The sequence below is a fragment of the Stereum hirsutum genome, assembly GCF_000264905.1.
Source record: "Stereum hirsutum FP-91666 SS1 unplaced genomic scaffold STEHIscaffold_15, whole genome shotgun sequence".
Lineage (NCBI taxonomy): Eukaryota > Fungi > Basidiomycota > Agaricomycetes > Russulales > Stereaceae > Stereum > Stereum hirsutum.
This window is the reverse complement of record NW_006763145.1, coordinates 536,101-551,842: the sequence shown is the minus strand read 5'-3', so window position 1 is coordinate 551,842 and position 15,742 is coordinate 536,101. Positions and strand designations below refer to the sequence as shown.

Genomic DNA, 15,742 nt, shown 5'->3' with positions numbered 1-15,742 from the left:
CGGGAGCGGGTATTGCGAAAGCACGAAGATATGGGACGAACTCTTTAGATGGGTGTTGACTACGACTAGTGTGACTTCTGACCTCCCGGATGAAATGGATCCTATGACGTTTCCACCAATCGAGGGTGACTCTCAAACGGATCGTTCAGTATATGTCCCTCGTAAGTTACGGTTCTTAAACATCCTCATCTTTGTCTATCTCCGGTCGTCCCGTGATATTCGACGAGGGAATAGCAGCGAAAACAAGATAGCCCCCGCCCTTGGGGTAGCGTGGTAGTCATAAGTACTGGATGTAGGGTATACCAGAGAGTGATCGTATAATACAAATGAGGAACTCAGTCGTTGACGGCCTCGTCATCGGAGCAGCAGGCCATCGTCCATCTCCAGCTATGCCAATCAGACCAAATCCGTCAGTCGAACGTCTTCGAGCAAAATAATTGACTTTTCACCTTTTTCTTTACCCTAACTTCCACCTCCACCGGACTCACCAACTCATCCTCTACTATAGGATCACTTCCCCTAATCTTGACTTTCACAGGCACACCCTGCTTTTCCCACCCGCTCGGCCCAGCCACCTGCGCCTCCACGTCTGCCCTAACAGGAACGATGCTCTCCAATGTCTCCAGCATCGTCCCTGTCCCCGTAGTCGTTCCCAACGAGCTACTCACAAGCCCGGGTGCGACCCTCCATGACTCGTCCGTTCGAAGCCCGCGTCCGTGTCGTTTGGGCCGATGATGATCGTCGGATGAAGAGGAGGTTCCACTTATGGCTGTTAGTTCGGTGTCTTCGTCGAAGGGATGGATCATCGAGGCGCGTCGGAGGTTGACGAGCATGCGGCAGGTGAGGATCTCGACGGCTGCGTGGAATGGACTGGTTAGGGGAATGAAAGTTAGCAGGCGCAGAGAAAGAGACGGGAGGTTGAGTGCAACACACCCGTAACTGAACCACGGGATGTGCGTGAGGCCCTATTCGATCGGACAGGCATACGTGAGCCACAAATATCAGAAGTAACAGTGTGAGACTCGATACGCACTACCACCATCAGATTATTGAACACCAATATGGCCGCGATCCTACCGATTGGACCATGTCGTCAGAACTTTATATAACGAAAACAGAGCAGATCGAAAGGCCTACGCAAAGAAATAGAACAGGTTGTCTCTCAGCAGGAGCTCATAGATCGATACCCGAGCCTTATTCCGTACTCTTCCAGCGGTGGATTTGACAGTCTTCCAAAGCGCAAATGAGAACAGGACGCCTTCGTACGCTGTAGCTGCATCGAAGAGGGACGTCAGACATGAACGGAAAGGGTAGTGTCAGGACAGCATTCGCTCTTCAGTTCTTCGTAATACTCCATACGGAGGCGCTGAGGCGACATATGAATAGACAGAGGCGAGAAAGCGCTCACCAGGAACCCATTGTGCCCATTCAATACCAGAATGGATCGAGGGACATCCAGGTAGAGGTAACGTCACAGCTTGCGCAATGACCGCTCGCCGACGTTCAGCATTGTAAACCAAAACGTACATGAAGCCGGCAACAGACCCAAGGAAGAGCACAAAATTGAACACAACTATCTATAGTCGACAGGTCATCAGATTTCGGCTTCGAATACTCGGTCTCGAATAATAACTCCTTGTAGGAAAGAGGAGGGAGAGCGGAGGGGTGGCGTACCCGCTTTGAGCACTTATAGATGGCGTAGACGCGGAGCTGCATGATGATCTCGACGGACCATAGGCTGATAGCTCCGACTATGCGGATGATGGAGTCCATCGCCACACATCTAGAGACGGAGTCAGAAAAACGGACCTTAGGACCGTAACATGTCTAGATGAGGGAAAGCAGACGCACACCGTTGGGCCTGTTATACCCGGTCGACTGAAGAGGTGTATTTGTGTAGCATCGAAGATGAGGAGGACGATGCTGTAGTAACGTATCTGTTCGCCGACTCGGGTCAAAACGATGCAAATGTGGGAACAAGAATGGATCTGACCCATAGATACATGAATTTGCTGAAGCATCGTTGTTGGGACTGTACCGTGGGCGTTAGTCGACGCTTTGAATGCACCAGGTAGCTCGGTGCTTGGGATCCAAACTCACCCAGATATATCGAATCTGTGAGTTCGTGTGAATGATCAGTATGGTAGGTTGTGGCCCATACATCTATGACCTCACGTACTTCATCCTCGAGCGTAACAACTGTCCAACGACCCGAACATCAGTGAATAATTCAACGATACCCACATATCCAATGGGATGTTATGACCGCTCACAATAATCGTGCAATATCCAAGTCAAAGCGGGCACTATACCAGGTTAGTCCACACGCCACAATCCATTGCAAAAACTGGGGTACTCACGGACCGTCCGGAGAGGAACCAAACTCGCGATAAACAGCGATATATACTCCTCCTTCAACGCGTCAGATGCATCCGACATCGCTATGACATCCGGCCTGGTCGAGTGATGGTATATGAAGGAAAAGTAAAGGGGATGAAGGAGTGACTGGGCTGGTGGTGGTTATGGAGAAAAAGAGCTCGAGGTAGAAGCCCGGCGGGAATAACCCTTTTCGCGTTGTTTCGGGATTGCGCGGTACCGAGGAGTTCAATCTGAGGGCTCGTGTTCGACTTTGTGGACAATGTGATATACAAAAACTTTTCGAGCTCCTGAATCGGAGGGTTCTCTTCACCGTCAAATGTTGTCTTGGCTAACAGCGATACGGGGACATGAACAGGCGTGGTTTCTTTAGATCTGAGGTCAGGTTCCTGGTAAGTCCCTCTTTCAAATAAAGTGTGGTATATACGCACGACTATTCTTCTCCAAGTCCGTTTGGGATCGGGCTTAAGGCTTTCAACCTTGAGCGGGCCTGACACAGTGTGTGGTGCTTTGGTCGTCTTCTGCGTTGTGCGGAGGAAAGACGGACTACCTTCAAGACCGTCCGTTCGCCTCAGGTCCCCATATAAAGTACCAGGGCGCCCAGCGCTGCCGTCATCACGGTACATGATGGAAACCAAGCTGACAAGAAGGCCATGTCGGCTTTGTATTTCCTCTTCCTCATCACGAAAAGGTAGCGAACTCCTGAACTTTGCAGCAGTAGTCGCTCCTTGGGTCTGTTCGGAGGGGCAACCATGGGAGATCGTAGTCCTGAAAAGGTGATGTGCCTCGCGAAAAGTCCGAGGGACGAGTGATTGCGATGGACATGTGGCTGACGCAACGCGCATCTTTGTCCTGTGGCACATATCTGATTACTGGGCAACCGCGCCGTGTCCGACACGGTCAATGGTTCGCCTACTTGCGTAGTGCGATGTCTACAGTCTTCGTGATATATCTAGCTCTGATAGATGAAGAGATGCGGCGTTCTCACACTCGGATTTCTGGTGGTCTTGGGCATACGATCGACCTCCCAAGATACAGAACATCGACGCTCACTGTCGGAACCAGTAATGATAGAGCTCCAGCCTCACCTGCTATTCGTCGGGTCCTTTTCTGATTAGATCTTCTAGCTGTGGAGGCACTAGTAGAATGAGGAGAACGAGATTCTGTGGCAGTGCGATCAGGTTCCATGGTAGCTCACTCGGGATTTGAACGTCCGAGTCCTCGAGTACCGGCACGAAGACGATGGTATTACGGTACGCATGCTGTCTGGTATGGTATATACCCACTCAGCTCGGCCATAAGCTCGAGCACTTGTATACTTTGGTGGACTATCGTGGCTATTTAGTCAACACGAGATTGTGAACTCATAATTTAGACGGTTGCGCGGTGGCATGAATTCTGGCTTTCCACACTCCTAGGTCTATTTACTTATCTCGACAAAGATTCTATCTTTCTTCTTGTGCACCTCTGCGGGGCGCACGCCGCATGCAATTAGCATCGCTCCCAGATGGTGTATGACTCCTTTCCTGATACTGAGCATTGACGGTTGTCGGTTTACTGCTTGAAAGCATGAACTCTGTCTCTCCACGCTCCTTATTTGCTTCGACATAGGTGATATCTTTCATTCTGTGCTCCTCTGAATCTATGGGGTGCACGATGCACGCAGTGATCATCGCTCACAGGTGAAGTAACACCATTTTGTCGATACTGTCGTCGGTTGCGTGGAGGCGTGAACTGACCCCGCCGTGTCTTGGCCGTGTCCTTCATGGTCAATAGTCCACCAACCTGAAAAGTACGATGTCTACACTCTTCACGATGCTCTATATCCAGCTTCGATAGATGGGGGTCTGTGGCGTTGTCGTATATTTGTTGGTCTTGCACGATGCAGCCTATGGTGGCATTACGGTACACATGTTATCTTGTATCCTGACCTGCTAAGCTCACATGGAAAGGGTGCCTTTCCGTAGAATTTGGGAGTCAATTGTAGCACAGATGTCGATGAGCTCCGCCGAAGATCATGCTCCTAGCAGATCTAGATATACCTGCAATGTTGCTTCTCTGTGTTTAGTAGGGTGGCAAAGGATTCCACGATCCTAGGGAGGTCACCTAGTTGACAACAGCAACTACGACTTCCAGACAAGTCAATCCATGGATCGTTTTCCGCACGCAAAGTTTGTATCGGCACGATGAACTATATCGAGAGCAAGCAGAGATGGATAGCATTGTACGAACAAAGTAAGCATCGATAACAAGTGCACTTCAAAGCAACAACAATAAAACAAAACAAAAACACTGCAAGCGTAAACGCCTGCCTAATAACACAGCGGCTGGATGCCAGAGCCCAAGCAGACACGCCTAGTCGGCCGTCGCCCGATGTCTCTAGATACCCAAGTTCACTTTCTTCGCATATCGCGCAATCTTGTCGAACGCGGCCTTGAACGCAGGGTTGTAATCCCCGTCTTCGCCAAAGATCCTAAAGCTTTCCCTGTCTTTCTTCTCCGCGAAGTCCCTCATATTTCTCCTTCTTCTATCCGTGGAGGGCACGAAGCCGTTCTTGGGAATGTCGTCCACATGAGGAAGCTCGGGAACGTTCTTCCGCCTGAACCGGAGGGACTTACACCAAGACGAGACAAAGAGCAGAGCATGGACTTCATCAAGGAAAGGATACTCCGCGAACACGAACTGGACGTATTGGATGACTTGCGGGAGCATGCTGTCCATCACATCGGCGACGACATGCTCCGTTTCCTGTCCGAGGTCGAGTGCGGACTTAGGGAGTGCCTTAATTTCGACGATACTGGCAACCACACCAGAAGTGTTACTTTCGGAATCGTTCACGTAGATGTTGAAGTCGATGAGGCGGTATGCGGAGGGAGGTTGGCTTATGGGGGCCGAGGGGTTAGTGGACAGGCCTTCGGGGGCAGAGATGTCTTGGGAGGCATCCCATGAGGGGTCGTCCGGGACGAGGTCTGCCAATGGGTCGTTAAACTCGTCCAGTATGGCGGCTTCGTCGTCGTCGTTTCTCCACAATGTTCGAGGGAGCTGCTCTGATGGACGAACAGACGGATGGACAGCACAGAGAGAAGGTCAGTTTCCTCTGGCAGCTCGTCGAGAAAGAAGAGAGGGACCGACCTTTTTGACGACGCTTGTAGGCCGCATCCGTTTCCACTAACGTCTCTGTGTCGGTCTGAACCCTCAAGCGAGGCGCTGTCTTCACGTTATGGGCGACTAATATCAATCAAGAGCACGATGTAAGGGTTTCGAGTTCGGGGATATATGATCAAATAATACAAAAAGGTGAATCACGTACTTCCATCCGCCGGAGGAGCTGAGAGAGGGGTCGGCTTGCCGTGAGCGTAGACTGGACTTTGCGGACCGATTGTGAGGTAGCGATTAGTGGTGAGGGCTAACCATTGGGAATGTGTCATGGCCTGATAGTTCAGGACAGTATTGACGGGTCTGTAAATCGCCTGCTCGTGATCCAATTCCATCTCGACGCCGTTGAACGTGCGCCTGTGTTGTCGAAGAATAGTAGCGTAGGGGGTGGACACGGGGTCTCTCCATGGGTCGTGCCCCCTTCGCCTCCGTGTTGACGCTGTTCCAGAGTATAAATTTCATGTCAATATACGGTTCGAGTAATTCATCAGATACGATACAAGGTACGCACTTCTGTTGCGAGCCATGATGAGTTTGGATGGAGCGATTCCAAAGTGTTCAAGTTAGACAGGATGAGTGAGATGATGGTGGCAAAAGAGATGCAACCCTGAGGCCCCGAGTCTGAGCAAAGTCTTTTTAAACATTCCCAGGCTTCTTTGAATTCGCATTTAGCCGTGTCAAAGCAACGAGGGAACAACGAGGCGTGTCCAAGGCGTGTCATGTCGTTTTGTTCGGCAACGGAGAAAAGAACGGTCGGCCGGACCGGATATCCACGTGGCGCGTGTTGAAGTCCCGCTCCGCGCGAGCGTCTGCATCTCTCCTCTCATCTGCTCACAACGTCCTTCTCTTGACCACTACATCAAACGCTTTCTATCATGGCCTCTTCTACTGCTCCCAAGAAAACTCTTATGTTTCTTCCAGAGAATGAGCCGCGTCGTCTAAAGTACACCAATTCGGTGCGTCCCATTCCATATCTTTCACAATCCTCTTACTGACTTCCAATCGCCCACTATAGGATCGTACACGAGCATTCCGTAGCCAACCTATAGATTGTATCCCTAGTTATCTCATTCCTGATGGCCGCAGCTTTACGCCGCCACTGCTCAACCTCGGCTGGCTCATCGACACCGACCGCGTCGTCCGCTGGGTCCAATCGAAAGGTTACAACCCCACGATCTCGCGCGGCAAGAACAATGTCGTCCCGAACGTCTACGAAGCGTGTCTCCAAGCCATCGATCTCATGCTCGACGAGGACACGGGCCTCATCCCGTACGATCCACGCATCAAGCTCGTTTTCGCCTCGGACGGGGATTATGTCGAGGATCCGTTGAAGCATGGCAAGATCAATTTCAAGCTGGCATTGAAGGTGGGGAGTAATTATGAAGGGGCGGTTCCGGAGGAAAATATGAAGAAGATCGGCGATCTCGTGGCCCCTGGTGTGCAGCTCAAATGGTTCTTGGACAAGGATCAGTGGTGTTGGACGAGGCAGCAGCCGCAGGAGCCTCAGATTGTGAAATTGAATGTCGAAGGTACGTCTCCCACCCGTCCTGTTACGCGTCCATAGTGTTACGGTCTTCATCTGGAACCTAATGCGTTCGTCTTGTTTCAGATGCGGCCAGGAAGGCCGATTTCGAAACGGTCGCCAGCAATACATCCAAGTCCAGGAAGCGCCGTCGAGTTGCTCAGTGATGAGGCCGCGATACGTCTGATTGTATTGTTTTCATCCTCTACCCTCTTTGTCCATGGGCTCTTGGTCGTCGTTTGTCGTTGATGCTCCCTTTGCTATGCTTGTGCGTACTTTCGCCCTCACACTCTCGAGTTTCCAGGTTTGTTCTGACTGCACTCACTCCCTAGGTTTTGATTAAGTAGCCCGTTTTGTTTTCTATCTGCACTTGTATTTGTGTTGTTATATCATCCTTGCATGTTGACTAGTACACCCTAATACTCATCATACGGAAATTTCAATTGTACACGCACAGTTATTCATCTTGCTTGTTGCGCCACTCGCATGCGGATGACACGGCTTACCTCGGTGTTTTCTCGTGGGAAGGTGAGTGTTCCGTAGACTCCTGAGGCGTCGAGAATTTACATTGTTAGATATGACTCTTGAGTGTACAGGGCACTTGCACCCTGCAGCTGCCTGTGACGCTTTGAGCTCTTCCCGAGCGAAGGCTGCAAACCATGTACTCATGGTCTGAACCCATGCGGGTTTCTTCTGAATCATCCTCGCCACTACGCAAATACAGTAAGTATTTCCATGATCCGACATGATACGTAGGTAATCTTGAGCAAGACTGCGGATTACTCTGGCTCGAAATACGACCTTTACTACAACGAAGGATCTGGCTCTGCTATGATAGTCTGCTCGGTGTCGACATATCACGCATGTTCGATTGGCCTCTCTTGAGTTATTACAGCCGGTGCTGAGGCGAGATGTCCGCTCAGTGACGAACCTCAAGTTACCAGACTGCTTTTGAGGCGAGGTCAGTACTGTAGTAGTTGTTTAGAAGGGGGGGTTTTCGGAATTGAAATATTGAAAGCCAAGGGGGAGCGGGAAAGGCATGCTCAAGCAGCAGCGTATTGGAAGGTGGCAGTGGCGACTCATCAGCGAAGGCCTCTTTGCCAGAGAACGGGTGTGGGGGTTTGGGGTTCACGTTTTCACGCAACCGTCAACCGTCAAAATGGAACAAGGAGGGTGATACTGGTTGCTAGTGATCACGATAACGCCTCCCACTTCCATCCTTGTAAACGCTTGTGTCAGGGTGTGGCGGTCAGGTGCCACACGAGTGCTAAGTCCGATGCCGAATAAACGCCGGGTTGTGGTACGACGTTGGAGTGGCCCAATCGGGCATTGCTATCAAGTTCCTCTCCAGACGTCGCTCTGCAGGTCTCCGCTTCGTCTCTCCCTCTCCCAAGTTAATACCAAATTATGCCACGAATACCGTCCGTCTCACCCGCGACCGGCCAGCCCGTCCCGCCTCACTACATCCACACCACCGACGGCCAATTCGTCGACTCCTCCGGCCGCACCCTCCTCCTCCGCGGCGTCAACCTCTCCGGGTCCTCCAAAGCCCCCGTCGGCGAGCCCTCGTACGTCCTCGACGGATTCTGGGAGGACGCAGAGGGGAAGGGGAAGAGTTTTGTGGGAAGGCCGCTTAATCTGGAGGATGGCACTGCGGACGTGCATCTGGCAAGGCTGAGGGGGTGGGGGTTCAATGTGTTGAGGTATCCGGTGTTGTGGGAGGCGTTGGAGCATGAAGGACCGTGAGCAGCATTCGTTTTTTGGTCTTTTTCTTGAATGAGTGGGCGAAGGCTCAACGGACGAATGGATGGATGAATGGTGCGGTAGTGGGAAGTATGATTATGAGTTTATGGATTATACCGTTCGCGTTCTTCGGAAATGCAAGCAGTATGGCTTCAAGATATTCATGGACCCACACCAGGACGTGGTGCGTGCTTTCTATTCTATTCTCTCTTTCCTGTCTGTTTATTTTTGGGGTTGGGAGGCATGTTATTATTGTCTCTGTCACTGTCATGCACGTTGCGCTGCGCGTTGTCCGCGAGGACTATTATTATCCGCCATGGCTATGAAGCTGAGCCCATTATGACCAGCGACCTTTACAATGTGTGCAGAGGGTCTGGTGTACACCATCTCTCTCGCGGTGCACTCGTTATCTGTTTCGGTGCCTTGGTGGTGTTGACCAAGATATGATGAGCCTCTCGTCAGGAACACAGCTTGTGGCGAAACCACTCTCCTGTCTACAGCACGGCCCCTCTCGGCCCGAACTCTAGCTCGTTCTTCCTCCACCCCTTTCGGCCCTCCTCTCCTCTCTCACACTGTACGCTGACTGTCCTCGCTCACTATCTATCCACAGTGGTCCCGCTTCTCAGGCGGCTCCGGAGCGCCATACTGGACCCTCCTCGCCTGCGGTATCAACCCGCGCAACTTCACCGCCACCCAAGCCGCCATCATCCACTCCGAATACCCCTCCGCGCAATCCCCCGACCCGGCCTCGGTGCCCGCCATGATCTGGTCCACGAACTACGGCCGCCTCGCGAACCAAACCCTCTTCACGCTCTTCTACGCCGGGCGCGATTTCGCTCCGAAATGTATTATTGATGGTGTTAATATCCAGGATTACCTCCAATCGCACTATATCGCCGCGTTCGGGCAATTGGCGGAACGGATTAGAGAGGCGGGCGATCTGATGGACGAGTGTGTGATCGGGTGGGATACACTCAACGAGCCGTCTGAAGGATTGGTTGGATATGCGGATTTGAACGCGTACCCGCAGCACCAGACCTCACAGCTCAAGAAAGGACCGACGCCGACGCCGGCGCAGAGTTTGAGGCTCGGGATGGGGAAGGCGCAGGAGGTGGATCATTGGACGTTTGGGACGTTCGGGCCGAGTAAGGATGGGACGGTGACGATTGATCCGAAGGGACGGACGATTTGGAGTGCGCCGGAGACGGAGGAGGGGGGTGTGCATCCGAGGTATGGATGGAGGAGGGATGGGGGGTGGACGTTGGGGGTGTGCGTGTGGGCGTTGCATGGGATATGGGACGTCGAGACGGGGTATGTGATGTTGCCGGAGTATTTCAGGTCGGTGCCGTGTCTTGAGGGCGATGAACCGAGGGAAGTCGAATTCATCGCGGATTATTGGAGGCCGCATTGGTCCGCGTACGCAAAAATGGTCAAATCCATCCAACCCGAAGCCATCCACTTCGTCGCGCCGCCCGTATTCGCGCAGCCGCCCCCCTTGGACGAACTCGAGCTCGCCGGCCGCTGCGCCTACTCCACACACTACTACGACGGCCTCACGCTCATTACCCGGCACTGGAACTGGTTCAACGCCGATGCTTTGGGCGTCCTCAGGGGTAAATACACTTCCGTCCTGCAATCGCTCAAAATCGGGGAACGCGCCATTCGGAAATCACTCCAAGAACAGCTCGGGATCCTAAAATCCGATGCTCTCATCCTCGGTGCCTACCCCACCATGATCGGCGAAATCGGCATCCCGTACGATATGGACGGCAAGCGTGCATACGGGTATACGGATAATGGGCGGTATAAGGGCGATTATGGGAGACAGGAAAGGGCGCTGGACGCGAGTCTGAATGCGGCGGATGGGGCGAATGCGTTGAGTTATGCGGTGTGGACTTATTGTGCGGATGGTGGGCATAAGTGGGGAGATGGGTGGAATATGGAGGATTTGAGTTTATGGAGTCCAGACGACCTGAGACCACGGAGGACGATGATGGGCAATGGGACTGGAAACGGGGAGGGCGAAGGGGAGGGTCAGGATCCAAGTGGGAGTAGACTCCAGTTCGGGAATATGGACGATAAATCATCGACATTGCTCTTGAAGCATAACAACAACAACGTCAACAATCACAAGCTAGGCCCACAGCGCCGCTCGTTCTTAGCAGCAGCAGCAGGCATGCACGCGCCCCCCACCGCCCTCGGTTCCGCGCTCTCCCTCTCCTCGCTCCCTGTGACCGACGAAAACGAAAACGCCAACGGAAACGGACACCAAAGAGCCGAATCGGAGGACGAGACATTGATGAACGCGGATCGGTGGGACAACTCGCTCGAGTCGTTCGATTTCCTGACGGACGGCGCGAGGGCGTATAAAGCGTTCTCGAGGCCGTATCCTATGGCTGCGGTCGGTATACCTATCGACATGGCCTTCGATGTGGGCAAGGCGGAGTTTAGGATGACGATTAGGGTGAGGCCGGAGGATAGACCGGTTTGCGTTGGTGTTGGTGGGGATGAGGGTGAGGGGAAGGTGGAGGTGCCGCCGACGGAGATTTTTTTGCCGGTTGTGCATTATGCGAGTGATGCGGCTGTGGGGACTTTACTCGCTCAGTCGATATATGCGGAGGACCCTTCTGCACCGTCATCACCTTCGTCGCCTCCATCCTCATCCTCGTCATCGCAACACTCGTCTGAAGAGACTGTTCAGGCCGAGTGTCCAAGTACCGAAACACCGACACCGACTCCATACCCGCCCCACGCCGCTCCCGCATCGCAGAAGTTAGAGATGGCCGGTAGCAGTACCACTCTAGCGGTGGAAGTCGAAGTCTCAGAAGGAAGGTACGAGATCGAGGGAGGCGTGTTGAGGTGGTGGTATGATGTTTCAGAAACAGAAGCGAAGGAGGTGAAGGTCGTGGTGAGGAGGAGAGGGGGGAGGATATGGACGAAGGAGGAGAGGGAGAGGGAAGGTGGGGCTGGTGGGGGTGGGTGGGAGTTCTGGAGGGAGAGATGTGGGAGGGGTGGTGGGTGTACGATTATGTAGGTGGTGGAAGGATTGTGGGCGGAGGGATCTTGGATGGATTCGGACTTGTTGTTTTCTTTTTCTTTCTTTCTTCTTTCTTGTGCATTCTCTTATTTTGTACTTTACTCCCATCTCTGTTTCCTTCTTCACGTCATTGTGGACAATTGTACATTTACCCGCCACTTTATATCTTACCCTCACATATCATATCATATCGTATCATACAATATCCCTCTCCTCCGCGCCGTCCCAAAAATCTACCATACTTACACTGGCGCACCGTACAACTCGAGATGAGATGATGACGATGTACGCTTCACGAACACGCTGCGTTTGTGGACAAAGTTCGCGGGTGGAATGGTCGATAACCTCCGAGATGAGAATCCGACAAACATACTTGCATAAAATGGCCTAACACCGACGCGAATTCCCGAACAGGTTTGGGGCGGTTTGCCAGGGGCGGCACTTGACACGTTGAAAACGCCTTTCATCAACAGTGAGAGACTAGAGCGACATGTCTACCTCCACTGCCACTGTTCGACGGCTCTTCTCATCCAAATCTCTTCAGGAATCTATTTCTCTTTTACCACACTTGACTTTATGGGGATTCTGCCTGGTTACGTTATGCCCACGGCCGCATACGGTTATCCTGTACGTACGTATTATTGCAGGCGCTTAGCTGGCACCTGGACGAATTACCGAAGAATAAATGCGGACCTATAGACTTTTTAGCAACCACTGCTTGACTAGCCTTCGATATATTACTTCGAGACCTATTCAACGCCCTCATGAACTTAGCGAGTCTGTTGAATGCTGACTCGTACCAAGGCATGGCGAGCGCTGGGGTCGAACTTAATGGCGAACTCTCCCAGTCTTGGTATCAGTTTCCACCAGCCGAAGAGAGCTCTCTGACCACTTTCACTCAGGCCTCATCGCCTTCGTACATCCCAGTGCATCATGACCACAGAGCATTCCTTCGAGCTCCTCTAGATGTGACTAGTGCCAGTGGTTCTTCTTTAAACTTCACAAACGACACCCCGATATTCAATGGCATGGGTCATCCGACCTCTGGACCGACGTCTGAACTACGCCCGAGCCCTAATGATAGCGCGTCAGATGAGGAACTTGTGGAAGAGGATGCGCCACCTAGGAAACGTAGACGCCAGGGTTTGAGTTGTCTAGGTGAGTGGTCGAGCTGTAGGTTTGTCGTGTTGAATTTGACTTGTGATGCTCAATCCCTTGCCACACGTCACCGTACCTCCTGAATTACCACCGGCTCATATGTTGGGTTTTAGAGTGTAAAAAGCGTAAAGTCAAATGCGATAGGTATGTTCTCATTCAAGCTCCTATACGGTCAACGGTCACGCTCGACTAGATCCTGATGAATTACTTAGATCTCGCCCACAATGTGGACCGTGCGCTCGTCGCAATCCTATGAGCAACAAGTGCCAATGGCACGTACTTCCGCCACTGTAAGTGTAACCTTCACCTGCAACGATATGGATTCTTTGGATTAATGCCGTTCACAGCGAGGAGACCGAGACCGGCATCGGCGCCCTACTGCCCACCATACAAGAGGAAATCCGTGACCTTCGAGCTACTTTCAAGTTGGGAATTGAGAGCATGAAGTGGGCCATTAGCGAAAGTATGAGGAACACGGTGCGCCAAGATTGGCATGTACTTCCGCCGCTGTAGGTGCAACTATCACCTATAATGATTCTGACTTTCTGGGCTGATATTTGAAGTAATCTAGCAATGCCGTTCACGGTGATGAGACTGAGGTCAGCATTGGTGCCGGGCCTCTGAATGGATCAGAGACACAGTTATCAAGCATGCAAAAACAGCTCCATGAAATTCGGGTCCTCATAGCCAGGTTCCGTGACTTTGAGGTCGAAATGTTCGAAAAAATCGGTGCCATTCTGGCTCATATAGATCGCCTCCTTCCCACTAGCACTTCCTCGCGAGATCTTAGTCGCCGGCCGGGTTTACCACACCCCCGAAACATTCCTCCCATGGTCGGTGCACTGAGTGCTGCACCTCCTGGTTTCGCTAATGAAAGCTACCTTCCTCCGTTGGTTGTCCCTCCTTCAGGTGGTAATCATGGTCCATCGGTTCGTGTCCATGTCAAAGTTGTAATTATGAATAACCACAATAACAACTTCTCCCAACATAGCCGTATAGCTTTGTGCCCGCCGGTCCTCCACGAGACTCATACTACTACATAGCTACGCCATAATCGCTGCTCCATTCCAGTACCATTGCCGGGACTGGGATCCTTAATATGTTAGGATTATCATTGCACGCTACCGGGCTAGACTTATATCCCGCTAACTATAGCTAATATACTTTGAAAGAGTCTTCCATGAGTGTGCAAAAGACCGTGTTTGAATTGTCTGGTTAGTTAATCCGCTATATTGGCCGGGGCCCTTCTCTGGCCACGCTCAGTCGCTCTAGAGCCCCTTCACGAGCTTGACTGGATTAAGGCAGTCATGATGATGATCATCGATGCCTTTTTATTACCTCTTCCACCCTTGACGTTCTTTTTCTTTGCCCTCGCCAGCATCCTATTCAATATCTTCTCTCTTCCTAATCCAGTCCTCGGATACCCTGAATCACTTCAAGCTACTCTGGCTTGTCCCAGTCTGGATCCAGCAGCATGGAACAACAATTATGATTATACGTGGAGAATATACAAGTAGGTAGATGTGTGGCCACTACTCGACTTCGCCTGTCGATAGGCACATGGACGACCCCGAACATGAATCGGTCTGTGTTATGCCAGTGAAGAAGGTGAGTCCGAGGATGATGAGGATGACTGGGACGGCTCTGGTGATGATGAAGAAGAAATGGTAGAGGCGGATGAGTTCGAGATTGACGGTGGTGGGCCCAGTTGTAGACGGGGAATTCGTAGTGGGGTGTCCTCGAGTTCGGCCCAGCCGCCTCGCAGACCTATCTCGACGACGCGCTCCAGTATTCGTGTCAGCTCTTCATTCCTGTAACACCGCAACACATGAGAGTCAGCCGCGACTCCACGTTGAAGGCAGGAGTCGTCGAAGGGATGTAGAGAGCTGAATGAGCAATGAGGTCCAAGGATGGAGACGTACTTCCGCTGTTCCTCAACATAGCGCTCCTCCGCGCCTTCCATCCATTTCGTCACGTCCTGCATCTTCGACTGGAGATCCTCCAATTTCTCATCCACGTCATCTCTCCGTTTTGATGAACTTCGAGAGGAACGCCATGTTTCGCCTAGGATGAGGGCTGTGGCGACGGCGAAGAGGAAACCTTCGGCGAGGAAGTTGGCACCGTTCTCGATGGCGCTGTGTGATGTGTAGGAAATGACCATGAGCATCATTGAGATGAGACATGAGACGGTTATTAGTGAGTTAATGGTATGGGGAGATTGGAGAAGGACGTACCGTGTTTCTGAGAGAGGTCGGACGTGCTTCGCGGGCTCACCGAGGAGGCTGGTGCGAAGCTTGATTTCGTACCGATACATTCTCTGCGCGAGTCCGACACACATATTCCGGAACCTCTCATGTCTTCGCCCGCGTAGATATCATCCCATCCGATTCAAGCGAAGCACAAGAAGTCAGTATAACCGGACACGAACACGTTGTGGAGGGTAAGTGAGCTAGGTGCGCACTCACTCCTTGGCCTGATGCTTTATCTGAGCAGATATTGGCTTCGCTAATGTCTGGAATGAGTTGACTGCTTGAGATACTGATACCTTCTGGAGCGCGTTATGAAGAGCGGTTACTTGGCAGAGAGACGTACGCGGATGAGAAGGGTGCCAATCTTGACTGTCGCCATGATTCGGTCTCGGGGTGTCTAGGTAGTGTTTGGTTTGGTGTGACAGACAAATAATGATAGACACTAGATGAGACTCTATGAGTGAGACAGGACTCAAGAAGTACAGTAGATGGTAGACGAAA

General features: G+C 52.0%; 6 protein-coding genes across 6 annotated transcripts; 3 read left to right on the top strand and 3 right to left on the bottom strand.

The window, feature by feature from the left end:
* Positions 1-175: 175 nt before the first annotated feature.
* Positions 176-2,507, bottom strand: STEHIDRAFT_171293 (uncharacterized protein). The gene is made up of 13 exons (XM_007308421.1): positions 2,361-2,507; positions 2,274-2,306; positions 2,180-2,199; positions 2,101-2,115; positions 1,994-2,032; positions 1,852-1,937; positions 1,675-1,783; positions 1,409-1,577; positions 1,138-1,273; positions 1,034-1,073; positions 934-965; positions 450-870; positions 176-387 (listed from the first exon to the last, which is right to left on the bottom strand). Exons 1-13 carry the CDS (start codon positions 2,437-2,439, stop codon positions 355-357), a joined length of 1,212 nt encoding a protein of 403 aa, XP_007308483.1. The 5' UTR covers positions 2,440-2,507; the 3' UTR covers positions 176-354.
* A 2,248-nt stretch (positions 2,508-4,755) lies between these two features.
* Positions 4,756-6,059, bottom strand: STEHIDRAFT_160891 (uncharacterized protein; the record flags this gene model as incomplete). Its single annotated transcript, XM_007308420.1, has 4 exons — positions 4,756-5,423; positions 5,509-5,604; positions 5,687-5,971; positions 6,044-6,059. The coding sequence occupies 4 exons, from the start codon at positions 6,057-6,059 to the stop codon at positions 4,756-4,758; spliced, it is 1,065 nt and encodes a 354-aa protein (XP_007308482.1).
* Positions 6,060-6,376: 317 nt separating this feature from the next.
* On the top strand, positions 6,377-7,503 carry STEHIDRAFT_171292 (uncharacterized protein). The gene is made up of 4 exons (XM_007308419.1): positions 6,377-6,488; positions 6,548-7,061; positions 7,142-7,322; positions 7,387-7,503. The coding sequence occupies exons 1-3, from the start codon at positions 6,408-6,410 to the stop codon at positions 7,219-7,221; spliced, it is 675 nt and encodes a 224-aa protein (XP_007308481.1). The 5' UTR covers positions 6,377-6,407; the 3' UTR covers positions 7,222-7,322; positions 7,387-7,503.
* A 921-nt stretch (positions 7,504-8,424) lies between these two features.
* STEHIDRAFT_149461 (glycoside hydrolase) lies at positions 8,425-12,079 on the top strand. Its single transcript, XM_007308418.1, has 3 exons — positions 8,425-8,796; positions 8,882-8,981; positions 9,408-12,079. Exons 1-3 carry the CDS (start codon positions 8,462-8,464, stop codon positions 11,829-11,831), a joined length of 2,859 nt encoding a protein of 952 aa, XP_007308480.1. The 5' UTR covers positions 8,425-8,461; the 3' UTR covers positions 11,832-12,079.
* Positions 12,080-12,598: 519 nt separating this feature from the next.
* Positions 12,599-14,046, top strand: STEHIDRAFT_160888 (uncharacterized protein; the record flags this gene model as incomplete). Its single annotated transcript, XM_007308417.1, has 6 exons — positions 12,599-12,992; positions 13,106-13,136; positions 13,205-13,282; positions 13,340-13,501; positions 13,564-13,921; positions 13,984-14,046. 6 exons carry the CDS (start codon positions 12,599-12,601, stop codon positions 14,044-14,046), a joined length of 1,086 nt encoding a protein of 361 aa, XP_007308479.1.
* Positions 14,047-14,583: 537 nt separating this feature from the next.
* STEHIDRAFT_64672 (OPA3-domain-containing protein) lies at positions 14,584-15,620 on the bottom strand (the record flags this gene model as incomplete). The annotated part of the gene is made up of 5 exons (XM_007308252.1): positions 14,584-14,803; positions 14,915-15,127; positions 15,227-15,349; positions 15,458-15,504; positions 15,585-15,620. 5 exons carry the CDS (start codon positions 15,618-15,620, stop codon positions 14,584-14,586), a joined length of 639 nt encoding a protein of 212 aa, XP_007308314.1.
* Between the last annotated feature and the right edge of the window lie 122 nt (positions 15,621-15,742).